Source organism: Scyliorhinus torazame, chromosome 3 (genome assembly GCF_047496885.1).
Source record: "Scyliorhinus torazame isolate Kashiwa2021f chromosome 3, sScyTor2.1, whole genome shotgun sequence".
Lineage (NCBI taxonomy): Eukaryota > Metazoa > Chordata > Chondrichthyes > Carcharhiniformes > Scyliorhinidae > Scyliorhinus > Scyliorhinus torazame.
Genome location: NC_092709.1, coordinates 95568086 through 95583352, shown reverse-complemented (window position 1 = coordinate 95583352; position 15267 = coordinate 95568086). Strand labels below are relative to the sequence as shown.

The following is a 15267-nucleotide window of genomic DNA, read 5'->3' as shown; positions in this document are numbered from 1 at the left end:
AAATTCAAACAAATACAGTGAAAAACAGGACCAATCTTGCATTAACAAATAACATCACTCAGAATGCACCAAATTTGAACTGAATTTCACTCTAATAAAATCATGATATTTGAATATTGTTGAAAAAATGTTTTGTCGAAGCATTTTGTCTTGCACTCATCAGGACAATTGCAAGAATACCAATGTTAGGAAAGATTACAATTTTATATTGTTGAGAAGAGGGTGCTGATTAGTTGACAATGGAATCTGGTAGAGATGAGGCCATTGAAAATGCACCAGTTAATGGTGACTGACAGTTAACTACCAAGCATTGTTTGAAGATTTAAACCAGGTAGCTTGACACTGATTGGTCAAGGCATTGCCCTGAGGAATGAACCAGCGAATGGCTTTCAATTCTTTTGTTTAGCTAAAACAGGCGTAACATATTCTTGTGGGATACTGGTTACCCTGGTCAGATCATTTTGCGCAAACTGATGAACAGGCCTAAGGCTGTAGTTGTCGGCCCTGAAAAGTCTACCTCATTACCTTTGAAAGACATGGGGCGGGATTCTCCATTTGGGAGACTAGGGGCGAAATTCTCCCCCAACGGCGCGATGTCCGCCGACTGGCGCCAAAAAGGGCGCCAATCAGACGGGCATCGCGCGGCCCAAAGGTGCGGAATGCTCCGCATCTTTGGGGACCGAGCCCCAACATTGAGGGGCTAGGCCGACGCCGGAGGGATTTCCGCCCCACCAGCAGGCGGAAATGGCGTTTGGTGCCCCGCCAGCTGGCGCGGAAATGCGGCGCATGCGCGGGAGCGTCAGCGGCCGCCGACAGTTTCCCGCGCTTGCGCAGTGGGGAGAGTCTCTTCCGCCTCCGCCATGGTGGAGGCCGTGGCGGAGGCGGAAGGGAAAGAGTGCCCCCACGGCACAGGCCCGCCCGCGGATCGGTGGGCCCCGATCGCGGGCCAGGCCACCGTGGGCCACCCCCCGGGGTCAGATCGCCCCGCGCCCCCCCCCCCCCCCCCCCCCCCCCCCAGGACCCTGGAGCCTGCCCACGCCGCCTGGTCCCACCGGTAAATACCAGGTTTGATTTACGCCGGCGGGACAGGCAATTTCTGGGCGGGACTTCGGCCCAACCGGGCCGGAGAATTGAGCGGGGGGTCCCGCCAACCGGCGCGGCCCGATTCCCGCCCCCCGCCCAATCTCCGGTATCGGAGACTTCGGCAGGGGCAGGGGCGGGATTCACGGCGGCCAACGGCCATTCTCCGACCCGGCGGGGGGTCGGAGAATGACGCCCTAGGTCCCCATACCGGCGTGAACACGGTGGTGTTTTATGCCAGGAAAACTGGCGCAAAATGGCCACCAATTCCCTGTTCGGCGGGGGGGGGGGGGGGGGGGGGGGGTGATAGCAGCCAGGCAGCGTAGAGCTGCCGATATGGTCTGCAGAATTGAGGGGTCTGCGGCCGCACATGCACATGGCGGCGGCCTGCAGCGGCCGTGCCGTGCTTCATGGCGGACGCAGCCCGCGGACCCGGACCGCATAAATAGTGCCACCCTTCGGCCGCTCACGTGCCCCGGACTGCCCCCTGCAGTGCCCCCAGCCCCGATTGAAGCCCCCCCCTCACCGCCCGCGGATTGGCCCTCCCCCGACTGTGGCGGTGTTGGACTGAGTCCGCAGCCGTCACGCTGCGTTCCCGAGGGGGAGACCTCGCGTGTCCCACGCTGTCGGGAGCTTGGCCGGTTGGGGACGGTGCAATGACCTGAGGCCATGGATAAGGCTTGCAGCATACTCCTAGAGTACGTCGCTTTTCAGGGGGCAGAGCATCGAGAAAGCGGAGCCGTCCCCAATTTGGACGTCATCAGGGATTCTCCACCCCATCGCCGAACGCGATTTTGGCGTTGGGGATTGGAGAATCCAGCCCATGGTACCTTAAAAATGTGAGCAATAGGTAAAGCTAACTGCCTCACGCTGCAGTAGCAACAGAAGTGGTAATTGCCACCAACACGATGCTGCCATCAATCCAAAAAGACGTTCTGCCTATTACACTAATGAGCAATGCGATATATGAATTTCAGTGCCAGTGTGATGCTGGATATATAGGCTGCACAACCCAAAGATGGGCAGATTGTATTAAACAGCATGTCCCAAGGGGCAGCGTGGTGGCACAGTGGTTAGCACTGCTGCCTCACGGCGCCGAGGTCCAGGTTCGATTCTGGGTCACTGTCCGTGTGGAGTTTGCACATTCTCCCCGTGTTTGCATGGGTTTCACCCCCACAACCCAAAGATGTGCAGGGTAGGTGGATTGCCATGCTAAATTGCCCCTTAATTGGAAAAATAAAATTGGATACTCTAAATACAGGAAAAAAAACAGTATGTCCCAGCTACTGTTCTCAATGGACAAAATACAGACCAAACCCAATCAGCCTGTGCTTGCAAAACTCAAAACACTGGCCGAAATTCTCCGAACGTTGCAATTCACTTTTCCTGCCGGCAGTGCACCCCGGCCCGTGGGATTCCCGGAGGCGCTGGGCGGTTACAATGGGAAATCCCATTGACAAGTGGCGGGAACATAGAATCCCGCCACCAGCGATTGGAGTGCAGCCGTGCAGGCTGGTTGCATGAACATGCTGCCTGATGAATTAGGTGTAAAATATCCCATAGCACTATTCAAAGAAATGCAGGAAGTTCTACTTATCTTCATTCCCTGACAGTGGCTTGGAAGTGCACACGCAAGGATATCGAACAAGACCAAATCGGTCTCAACCATGATGGCTCCACAGTAAGATACTTGACCGACTCTCACCATCTAGTTTCCCAACTGCAAAAGTCCCAAAAAGTCAAAGAGTTGGGGGGGTGGCAGGCAATTCTGAAAGAAAAAAAGGCAACACGTTTTAGAAGAGGAAAGAGGGGAAATAAATCAAAACGACAATCAATAAAAGCTTTATGTTATTTTTGAACATTTGAAATAGAAATTTCAAAACCAAGTCCACAAATTAAAACCTCATTTTTGTTTACTTCAGGTATCCGTGTAGTATGCAATGCTGGAGGTGTCAACCCTCACGCCTGTGCTGCTGCTCTACAGGGGGTAATTAAGAAAGCAGATTTGGACATGAAGATTGGAGTTGTGACAGGAGATGATCTAATGTTGATGGTATGTCGAAAGTGTGTTTTCTTTAATAGTACATCAACAAGAAAATATATCAAATGGTTCCTCCTGTACAATTATCTCCAGTGTTCACAATTATAAATTTAATAACGATGATGTACCATGACACTAATTGTTCAATAACCAGCTTTATTATAATCAGTATTTGTTTGGTTATCTGTAAAGAGTATGTGACCAAAATTAAGAATAGATTCTAGCATTGATATAAGGCTAACAGACCTGTAGGTATTTGTGAAATGAAGTCAGTGCACATAGGTGGGGTTTCCTGACTATGCCCACAGCCAAAGTTATCTGGGCCTGCCGAAAATCTGACATTTTGCTGACCTGCCACATCCCTCCATCAGCAGCAGGGCTGGAAAATCCCGGCATCCGCCGCCACCTTTCTCCTCTTCCCACTGAAAGTAGCTTGGCCTTTCCTGTGCTGCCGTTGTTCAATCTCACTGCCATGCTGTAAGGCAAGGAGGGTGGCCGCTATAGCATCCACGACTGGGGCAAGTGGTCTGACCAGAACCCGTAAAATCAAAACCAACACCTTCCTCCTGTGCAACACCATTGTTGACTTCACCAACTCTAAATAGCAGTACTCACAGCATGAATACAAACTCAGAGCCAGTCAGTCAGCAACTAATCTGAAATCAGTTGATGATCCTTTAAATAGTGCCAGTAGGGGTTCTTTCGATCCTGCTGTTGCACACAAGTTCAGCTGTTTGTGTTTAAAAGAGGACGTTCATTGGAGGTGTATGGTTTTAAAGGGCAGTGACTGCTTCAAATCTCTCCACTGTCGGACATCACAAACTGCCTACTCTGCAAACTTAGAGCGCAGAGCCCATGGTAATACCAGCACAAAAATAGCATCCGGGGGTTGTAGTCTTTATAATGGGCAACTATAGCACCAAAACTATAGGCACCGTGCATCTGAATTTTGCAGCCAGACACTTTAATGGCCATTATTATTATATTCCTAGTATTAAAATAATGTAAAGATTGAAGCCTTACTAAATAGTATTGTTTGAAATAAAAGTAGAATTTCCTTTTCTATTTAACCTTTTTGATGAAAACATTTCTTCATATCTTCAGTATTATGAACTTTTTAAAATTTCCTTCCATTATTTAGCTCGCAGGATAAATATATTTCACCATCACAAACATTTCCAGCATTTTCAGCTTTTCCTTTTTAAAATTCCAATCAATTATTGTGTACAGACAGCAAGCAGTATTACACAGATGTCATGCTTCCAGCAACACAGAGAAATGGTGTCCTTTTAAGTGTGTTCTTCCTCTTTGTAGCAAAAATAGTGTACTATAATTTTAACCTTATTTTCAGGAGTTTAAAGCATAATAAGGTGGCCTTCTTCATACAACAGTGAACTGAAAAAATGTGGGTTTAGTCACTCTTAATAAACAGCAGATGAAAGCATTCCACTAAATTGAGCACTTAGTACTTCTATCCCAGGAGCAATGTCTTTCAGTTTTCAACAGCATTATTAGCTGCATCATTAAATGAGGTATGTGCCGATGGCTAAGAAGGAAACACATAACAGCAGTAACTCCACAGACTTATTTCCAGCAGATGGACATGCCCAGTTCGTGTTTCATTTGAAAGATTGACAGCTCATCACTGTAAATGTTACATATTCAGAGTTGATCAGGTACTTTCTCCGTTCTTTTGAAGTTTATTTTTCTACGGATTAGTTGAGCCCATTGTTCCTGTCAATTCACTTGGATCAGAGATGGTAGTTCAGGAGTATCAAGTGACAGTAAAGTCCTAACTGTGCAGATGAGATCTTAGATAGAATGTTCAGATGGATACTTGCTGACCACAACCCATTAAATTCTGACAATGAACCAAACAATTAAGTTTATCCTTTATTTCACGAAGCAAATAGAAAGATTGGCCATCCTGTGTCCTATCTGTCAGGATCTCGCAGGGATCTTGCCAAATAGTGTTTCCAGAGTATTGAAGGGTCTGCTGCCTCTCTTTTCCTGATGTGATTGTTACTTGATCTTCATTTAGAATTGATCTCCATTTAGAATTAATTTCTGCATTGTAAATTGAGATGAGTTATAATCTGTCACAGCATAATAAAGTTGCATTAGGTTTTGTATTTAAAGATTTAATTTAGGTGGATGGATTATTAACCTTTTGTTCTTACGGCGCTGAGGCCCTGGGGCACTGTCCGTGTGGAGTTTGCACATTCTCCTCGTGCCTGCATAGGTTTCATCACCCCCACAACCCAAAGATGTGCAGGGTAGGTGGATTGACCACGCTAAATTGCCCCTTAATTGGAAAAGAATTGGGTACTCTATATTTGTTTTAAAAATATTAACCTTTGGTTCTTTAGCAACATTTAAGAGGCACCTGGATGGATACATGAATAGGGAGGAAATAAGACGGATACTGACCGAGTAAGGGCAGAAAGTTAGGGCATCGTGATCGGCACAGGGTTGGAGGGCCGAAGGACCTGCTCCTGCGCTGTACTTTTCTTTGTTCTTTTGGGTATTGTTGCACATTTTTATAGTTATAAAAGGCTGGATTCTTCCGCCCCGCCCGCTGCAAGACCGCCATTGGCAGGACACAAACCATGTAAAGGTTCATTGACCGCAGGAACTTCCGTCCAGAGAATCCCACCCAAAATTTAGGTTGCTAATGAGACTGCTGAAGTAAAATCCATTTGTTCATCTAAACCCCCTTTGCTGTACTTTTTAGGTTTAATTTACACTCTGAACTGTTGCTGTTGCATCCAGTGTACTATTTTACAGTTGTTACATTAAATTTCTGCTGCCATTTGCTTAAGCCATAAAATGGCTTTTTGCAGTTCTTGACAGTTTCACTTCCTAGTTTAGTTTGATCTGTAAACATGGAGACAATTCCCTCCATTCTCAAACACTGGTTAGACTATAAAAACTGCATTCTCATTTTGCTAAGGAAACCACACACTGATCATTTGGACTGAATTCTAAAACACCGTAGCCTAGCAAGGGAACTGTCAATGGGGGAAATCTGCTCCCCTTTCCTGAAAACATAAACTTGTAAGGAGAAATTCCTAGATAAATTTCAGCTTAACTACCATAGGATATATCCCTTTAACTGTCAAAAGCCAGAAAAATATTTGTAAACTGACAAAGAGCTACAAGTTTATGTTATGACTTGGAAACCACAAGTGCACAAGAGTAATGTACAGATTTAAAAGATTAAATACATTAATTTCTGGGCCCTTCACCTTGGGCACAAATCCCATTATGGCCACTAACTCTCGTGAGAGGGAGAGGGCCACAACGGGATTTGCAGCAGCAATATCTCAGTTTACATCATTGCTGCCAGGGTCGTCGATTTTGGAAACCAGCCGTGATGCCCACGCCATGGACTCAAAGGTGAATATAGCTCTTAGATGGTGAAGGTCATGGCCCTCATCACCCAAGGGCTATACTTAGCTTTGAATGTTCCATGGAACAGCCTCCAGGGAACACCATATTGGGGGTTCTCATTGTGGCGGGGGTGGGGGAGCACCGATACCATTGACGACGGAGGGTAGGGGATCATGCCCCGATGTCAACAATGATGGGGGTTGGGGAATGATACCCGTTGCCAGTAATTGCGGGGGGAGGGGGCTGATTTGAACATTGAGCGGTGGGGGGAAGGTTGCCCCTCTGTCGTCTAGGGTTGCGGGTCGATCTCTATTGTGCTGAGCGTGCTGGCTATTAGTCGCTGATGGAATGACGGCGTAAAATATGCTCCCCTGCTTTTTTTTGACAGTGTCAGATCTAGAGTGAAAACCTGGCTGTGTTGATGGGGGGAAACACATGGGTTTTCAGTCAGAACCTGACACTGCCATTTTCTTTGGAAAAATCTGCCCACGTGACCTGGATAAAGGATCCAGAGTTTCCAAAATTCAATAGAGACTTGAAATAATAGGCCTCCATGAGAATGACAAGTTACACAAAATTTTAAATATCTCCTAGAAGTTTTATTATATATTTCGGATGTGATTTTATATTGAAATTGTTTCCATTACAATTAAAGAAGAAAATATGTTTATGGAATACTTTTCACAACTTTGGGATGTCCTAAAGTAATTATGTCTTTGTTAGTGAAGTACTTTTAATGTATGGTCACTGTTCTAATGTAGAGCTACCTTCTCTCCTCAGGCTTTCTTTGTTCGAGTTAATTTAAATTGATCAGAAAATGAATTTGAAAATGCAGAGTTGGCTGTCACATATTGCAGCAGTATTAATGAGTGTAGTGAAATCTGCTGCCTCCTAATACCATAGCTAGAAAATCTTGGCATTTTATACAGTACAGAAGATGCCCTTTCGAGTCTGCAATGACAAAACTACACTAAGTTTACACTAATCCCACTTTCCAGCACTTGGTCCATAGCCTTGAATGTTATGACATTTCAAGTTCTCATCCATGTACATTTTAAAGGTTGTGAGGTTCCCCATCTCTACTACCCTCCCAGGCAGTCCATTCCAGACTCCCACCACCCTCTAGTGAAAGGATTTTTCCTCAAATAATTTGCCTCTCTACCACTTGTTACTACCAATCAGGGAATCAATACCAAGTGCAGCCTTTAGGTGAAGTGGGGATAGGGGTGGGGGATAATTGAATCATGGTGCATAAATGTAATTCAGTTTCTAATTGGGGACGAAAGAGCACTCTTTTTGCAGCTATCAATGATGGATTGTAAGCACCTTTTTATCTTTTCATTAGAAAGACTTGCTGAAAGAAGCGGGCATCACAGACATGGATAGCGGAAATCCTTTCCCTGCAAGTGTTCAAAGTATGAATGCATATATAGGGTATGTATTTATTGTCGATATGAAACCCAGGATTAAATGATGTATGTACTTTATCCCTTTTTTTACCAAACTGCATAACAAGTTAAAATTTATACTTGCAGTTCAGCATGAGCTAACACAATGTCAGTGCAAGTTGAAGCTGTTCATCTGAATTCAGAGAAGTCTTTGTATCAACATTTTAGAAATATACCTCAATGATTAACAGTACACTGACAGAAGTGGATTTCGTACCATAGGGAGAGATGTGCGGCTTGGTGGCACAGTGCGCCAGGGACCCGTGTTTAATTCTGGCCTTGGGTGACTGTCTGTGTGGAGTTTGCACGTTCTCCGTGTCTGAGGGTTTCCTCTGGGTTCTCCAGTTTCTTCCCACAGTCCAAAGATGTGCAGATTAGGTTGATTGGCCATGCTAAATTTGCATCTTATTGTCCAAAGATGTGCGCTTAAGGGGGGGAATAGGACGTGGGAGTGGGCCTAGATTGGGTGCTCTTTCAGAGGGTCAGTGCAGAGACGATGGGCTGAATGGTCTCCTGCACTTGAGGGATTCTATGATTCTATGTGGGCAGGTGCAAGTGATATTATTAAAGTCAAAAAGGCAGCCAGAATTTAAACTATATAGATCAATGGGTTGTATGTAGTAGCGTGCCCTGGTGTCTATGTTGAAACTCATAACTGATTTCGAGGCAGGTACCAGTAGAGTGACACTGATCTTTGCCTAAATGCAGAGTCAGCATAGTGGAAGATCAAGCTTGATTCTCTGGTTCCCCAGCCGCGTATTTCCCGGCGGCGCATTGTTCACTGCTGGTGGGATTCTCTGCTGCTTGTCAATAGGATTTCCCATTGAAGCCACCCCACACCGCCAGGAAACACACGGCCAGGGGTGCGCTGCCAGCGGGAAAAAATTCCGGCCCAGAAATCTAGGTCTTAGAACATGTGAGTGCAGATGGGAAAGGCAAGCAAATGTAATTTCTGGTTGTATGTATATAAATATTGGATATAAGAATAAAATTGAATTTACAAATAAGAGAAAGAACTTGCTTTTATAGTGGCATTCATTTACTCACAATGTTCCAAAGTGTTTCATTGCCAATTAATTACATTTGAAGTGCAGTCACTGATGTTATGTAGGCAGATATGGTATCCTATTTGCATACAGCGAACTCCACAAACAGAAAATGGGACCATTAACTCATTAATATATTTTTTTGGCCATGTCAGTTGAGTAACATGCATTGCCACAAGACGCTGAGAGTATTTCCTTACTTTTCTTTGAATTGTTTGATTGTATTCTGGTTTATTCTTAACTGTGTTGTCCACTTGACATCTGTCATTTACATTCATTTTTTGCTTTATCTTAATATCTGTCTGGTTCATGAGCCAGAGACCTCTCGATTTGTTTGCCCTACCGTTCCCCCACATGGAAGTATACCTGAATTGCACCTGAATTATCTCCTTTTAAAAGGTAGCCTGTTGTTCCATTGAAGTTTGCCTGCCGATTTTTCATCCCAATTTATCTGGGCCATATCCATTCTTGCCGAGGTGAATTTGGCCCTGACCCAGCCAATGAATTATTTTAAATCTGGATTTCTTCTTGTCCTTTTCCAGTTAGCCTAAACATAATTACATTATGATATGCAGATGCAGCGTTGGACTGGAGTAGGCACAGTAAGAAGTCTTAAGTTAAGTTCAACAGGTTTGTTTTGAATCACTAGCTTTCGGAGCGCAGCTCCTTCATCAGGTGATGAAGCATTGTAAGCAGCAATAGTCAGAGCTAAGCAATTCCACGAATAAGCTTTGCAATCCTGTCACATCCAGCTGTGAATGGTGGTGGAGAATTACACAGCTCACTGTAGGAGGAGGCTTCACAAATATCCCCTGTCCTCAATGATGGAGGAGCCCAACATATGAATGCAACAAATTTCAACCAGAAGTGCAAAGTGGATGATTCGTCTCTGCCTCCTGCGGAGGTCCCATTATCACAGAGCCAGTCGCCAGCCAATTGGATTCACTCCACATGATATCAAGAAGTGGCTGACGGTACTGGATCCTGCAGACTATGGGACATGATAATATTCCGGCAATACTACAGAAGATTTGTGCTTCAGAACTTGTCGTGCTCCTAGCCACACTGTTCCTGTACAGCTACGTTACTGGTATCAGCGCTGTAATGTGTAAAATTGCCCAGGTATATCTTGCACACAAAAAGCAGGACGAATTCCACCAGTCAATTACCGGCCCATCGGTCTACTCATCAGTAACGTAATGGAAGGGATCACTCACTTAGCAATAACCAACTCACTTTGGGTTCCGCGAGGGCCACTTAGCTCAGGACCTCATTACAGCCTTGGTTCAAACAAGGACAAAAGAGCTAAATTCCAGAGGTGAGGTGAGGGTGACTGCCCTTGACATCCGTGTAGCAGTTGACACAGTGTGGCATCAAAGAGCCCCAGCAAAACTGGAGTCAATGAGAATCAGGTGGAAAACCCTTCTCTGGTTGGAATCATACCTGACACAAAGGATAATGGTTGTGCTGTTTGTAGGTCAGTTGGGTCAGTTCCAGGACACCACTGCAGGAGTTCTTCAGGTAGTGTCCTAGGCTCAACCATTTCCAGCTACTTCAACAATGACCTCCCTTCCATCAAATGGGGATGTTCGCTGGTGACTGCGCAATGTCCGCACCATTCATGACTCCATGGATACTTAAACAGTCCATGTCCAAATGTGGCAAGACCTGGACAATATCCAGGCTTGGACTGACAAGTGGCAAGTGACATTTGCATTACATAAGTGACAGGCAATGACCATCTCCAACAAGAGACAAGTCAACCATTGCCCCTTGACATTCAATTGAATTACTATTGCTAAATTGCTTACCACCAACATCCTAAAAATTACCATTAATAAAAAACTCAACTGGATTAGCATATAAATACTGTGGCTACAGGACAGGTTCTGGCTAGGATTTCTGTAGCAAGAAACTCACCACCTGACTCTCCAAAGTCTGTCCACCATCTGCAAAGCACAAGTCAGGAATGTGATGGAATACTTTCCACCTGCCTGAATGAGTGCAGCTCCAACAATGCTCAAGGTTGACACCATCCAGGATAAAGCAGCCCGCTTGTTTGGCACCCGTTCCACAAACATTTCCTCCCTCCACCACAGTAACAGCAGTGAGTACCATCTCCAAGGTGCACTGCAGGAACTCATCAAGTCTCCTGCGACAGCATCTTCCAAACCCACAACCACTACCATCTAAAAGGATGAGATCAACAGATACATAGGAACATCACCTGGAGGTGCCCCTTTAAATCACACATCATGCTGACTTGAACTATATCACTGTTTCTTGGGCTGGTCTAGCCAGTGATGTCCACACTTCATAAATGAAAAAACAATCTAAGTGCTCTGCTATAAATTTTTGAATTATTAGTTTCTGACAATTTCATCCTGACAGATGTTAAGCTAACTGGCCTATAGATTCCTGCTTTCTGTCTCCCTACCTTTTTGAATACAGGGGTTACATTTGCTACTTTCCAATCTAATGGGACCATCCCCAAATCTGTCCTAAAGTCAACGCATCAACTATCTCATTTGCCACTTCTTTTAAGACTCTAGTTTGAAATCCATCAGGACCCATGGACTTGTTAGTCCACAGTTCCATCAATTTTCTCAGTACCTCTTCCCTGGTGATTGTAATTTTGAGTTCCTCCCTCCCGTTTCCTGATTTAGTTATTTCTGTGATGATACTTTTTTAAAAAAAATATTTTATTGAAAATTTTTGGCCAACCATCACAGTACATTGTGTATCCTTTACACAGTAATATAACAATATAAATAACAATGGCCAGTTTTATAAACAAGAAATAAATAATATATAAACAAAAACAAAACTAAATGGCAACTGCCTTGTCCCAGATATTCTCCAAAAATATGTTTTAACAGTCCAATATACACAATATACAATTATCTATAACAACAACCTATACATATTATGCTTATATATTAACATCACTGAGAGTCCTTCTGGTTCCTCCCCCCCCCCCCCCCCCCCCCCCCACCCTGGGCTGCTGCTGCTGTCTTCTTCTTTTCCATTCCCTCTATCTTTCTGTGAGGTATTCGACGAACGGTTGCCACCGCCTGGTGAACCCTTGAGCCGATCCCCTTAGGACGAACTTAATCCGTTCCAGCTTTATAAACCCTGCCATGTCATTTATCCAGGTCTCCACACCCGGGGGCTTGGCTTCCTTCCACATCAACAGTATCCTGCGCCGGGCTACTAGGGACGCAAAGGCCAAAACATCAGCCTCTCTCGCCTCCTGCACTCCCGGCTCTTCTGCAACCCCAAATATAGCCAACCCCCAGCTTGGTTCAACCTGGACCCCCACTACCTTCGAAAGCACCTTTGTCACCCCCACCCAAAACCCCTGTAGTGCCGGACATGACCAGAACATGTGGGTGTGATTCGCTGGGCTTTTCGAGCATCTCGCACACCTATCCTCTACTCCAAAAAATTTGCTAAGCCGTGTTCCAGTCATATGCGCCCTGTGTAACACCTTAAATTGTATCAGGCTTAGCCTGGCACACGAGGACGATGAGTTCACCCTACTTAGGGCATCAGCCCACAGCCCCTCCTCAACCTCCTCCCCCAGCTCTTCTTCCCATTTCCCTTTCAGCTCGTCTACCATAATCTCCCCCTCGTCTCTCATCTCCCTATATATGTCTGACACCTTACCGTCCCCCACCCATGTCTTTGAGATCACTCTGTCCTGCACCTCCTGCGTCGGGAACTGCGGGAATTCTCTCACCTGTTGCCTCGTAAAAGCCCTCAGTTGCATATACCGGAATACATTCCCTTGGGGCAACCCATATTTTTCGGTCAGCGCTCCCAGACTTGCAAACGTCCCATCTACAAACAGATCTCTCAATTGTGTTACTCCTGCTCTTTGCCATGTTCCAAATCCCCCATCCATTCTCCCCGGAGCAAACCTATGATTATTTCTTATCGGGGACCACACCGAGGCTCCCGTCTTTCCCCTATGCCGTCTCCATTGCCCCCAAATTTTCAGGGTAGCCACCACCACCGGGCTTGTGGTGTATTTCTTCGGTGAGAACGGCAACGGCGCCGTCACCATGGCTTGTAGGCAAGTCCCCCTACAGGACGCCTTCTCCAATCTCTTCCACGCCACTCCCTCCTCTTCTCCCATCCACTTACATACCATTGAGATGTTGGCGGCCCAGTAGTACTCACTCAGGCTCGGTAGTGCCAGCCACCCCCCTATCCCTACTACGCTGCAAAAATCCCTTCCTCATTCTCGGGGTCTTCCCGGCCCACACAAAACTCATGATACTCTTCTCAATCCTTTTGAAAAAAGCCTTCGTGATCACCACCGGGAGGCACTGAAACACAAAGAGGAATCTCGGGAGGACCACCATTTTAACCGCTTGTACCCTCCCTGCCAGTGACAGGGATACCATGTCCCATCTCTTGAAGTCCTCCTCCATCTGTTCCACCAACCGCGTTAAGTTTAACCTATGCAATGTACCCCAATTCTTGGCTATCTGGATCCCCAAGTAGCGAAAGTCCCTTGTTACCTTCCTCAGCGGTAAGTCCTCTATTTCTCTGCTCTGCTCCCCTGGATGCACCACAAACAGCTCACTTTTCCCCATGTTCAGCTTATATCCTGAAAATTCTCCAAACTCCCCAAGTATCCGCATTATCTCTGGCATCCCCCCCGCTGGGTCCGCCACATACACCAATAAATCGTCCGCGTAAAGAGATACCCGGTGTTCCTCTCCTCCCCTGAGTACTCCCCTCCACTTCCTGGAACCCCTGAACGCTATTGCCAGGGGCTCAATCGCCAGTGCAAACAATAATGGGGACAGAGGACATCCCTGCCTCGTCCCTCTATGGAGCCGAAAATACGCAGACCCCTGTCCGTTCGTGACCACGCTCGCCATCGGGGCCCTATACAGCAGCTGTACCCATCTAATATACTCATCTCCAAAGCCAAATCTCCTCAACACCTCCCACAAATAATCCCACTCCACTCTAGCAAATGCTTTCTCGGCATCCATCGCCACCACTATCTCCGCTTCCCCCCTCTGATGGGGGCATCATCATTACCCCTAGCAGCCTCCGTATATTCGTATTCAGCTGTCTCCTCTTCACAAACCCAGTTTGGTCCTCATGGACTACCCCCGGGACACAATCCTCTATCCTCATTGCCATTACCTTGGCCAGAATCTTAGCGTCTACATTTAGGAGGGAAATAGGTCTATAGGACCCGCATTGCAGCGGGTCTTTTTCTTTCTTTAGAAGCGATATCGTTGCCTCCGACATAGTCGGGGGCAGGTGTCCCCTTTCCTTTGCCTCATTAAAGGTTCTCATCAGTATCAGGGCAAGCAAGTCCACATATTTCCTATAAAATCCGACTGGAAATCCATCTGGTCCCGGAGCCTTCCCCGCCTGCATACTCCTAATTCCTTTCACTACTTCCTCTATCTCGATCTGTGCTCTCAGTCCCACCCTCTCCTGCTCCTCCACCTTAGGAAATTCCAGCCGGTCCAGGAAGCACATCATTCTCTCCTTGCCATCCGGGGGCCGAGCTTCGTATAATCTTTTATAGAATGCCTTGAACACTCCATTCACTCTCTCCGCTCCCCGCTCTATCTCTCCTTCCTCATCCCTCACTCCCCCTATTTCCCTCGCTGCTCCCCTTTTCCTCAATTGATGGGCCAGCAACCTGCTCGCCTTCTCCCCATACTCATACTGTACACCCTGTGCCTTCCTCCACTGTGCTTCTGCAGTACCCGTTGTCAGCAAGTCAAATTCTACGTGTAACCTTTGCCTTTCCCTGTCCAGTCCCTCCTCCGGTGCCTCCGCATATTGCCTGTCCACCCTCAGAAGTTCTTGCAGCAACCGCTCCCGTTCCCTACTCTCCTGCTTTCCTTTATGTGCCCTTATTGATATCAGCTCCCCTCTAACCACTGCCTTCAGCGCCTCCCAGACCACTCCCACCTGGACCTCCCTGTTATCATTGAGTTCCAAGTATTTTTCAATGCACCCCCTCACCCTTAGACACACCCCTTCATCTGCCATTAGTCCCATGTCCATTCTCCAGGGTGGACGCCCTTCTGTTTCCTTCCCTATCTCCAAGTCTACCCAATGTGGAGCGTGATCCGAAATGGCTATAGCCGTATACTCCGTCCCCCTCACCTTCGGGATCAACCCCCTTCCCAAAACAAAATAGCCTATTCGCGAATAAACTTTGTGGACATAGGAGAAAAACGAAAACTCCTTACTCCTAGGTCTGCTCAATCTC

The 15267-nt window shown here is 46.4% G+C and overlaps 1 protein-coding gene across 2 annotated transcripts in view; it reads left to right on the top strand.

The window, feature by feature from the left end:
- lratb.1 (lecithin retinol acyltransferase b, tandem duplicate 1) overlaps positions 1–15267 on the top strand; it is a 270816-nt gene that overhangs the window by 32740 nt on the left and 222809 nt on the right. For both annotated transcript variants that reach the window (XR_011940145.1, XM_072496002.1), the window contains exons 4-5: positions 3003–3133; positions 7860–7948. Coding sequence is in view for 1 of the 2 variants with exons in the window: in XM_072496002.1 (XP_072352103.1) it covers positions 3003–3133; positions 7860–7948 (220 nt within the window). In the remaining variant the exon portion in view is untranslated. The remainder of the gene's footprint in view (positions 1–3002; positions 3134–7859; positions 7949–15267) is intronic.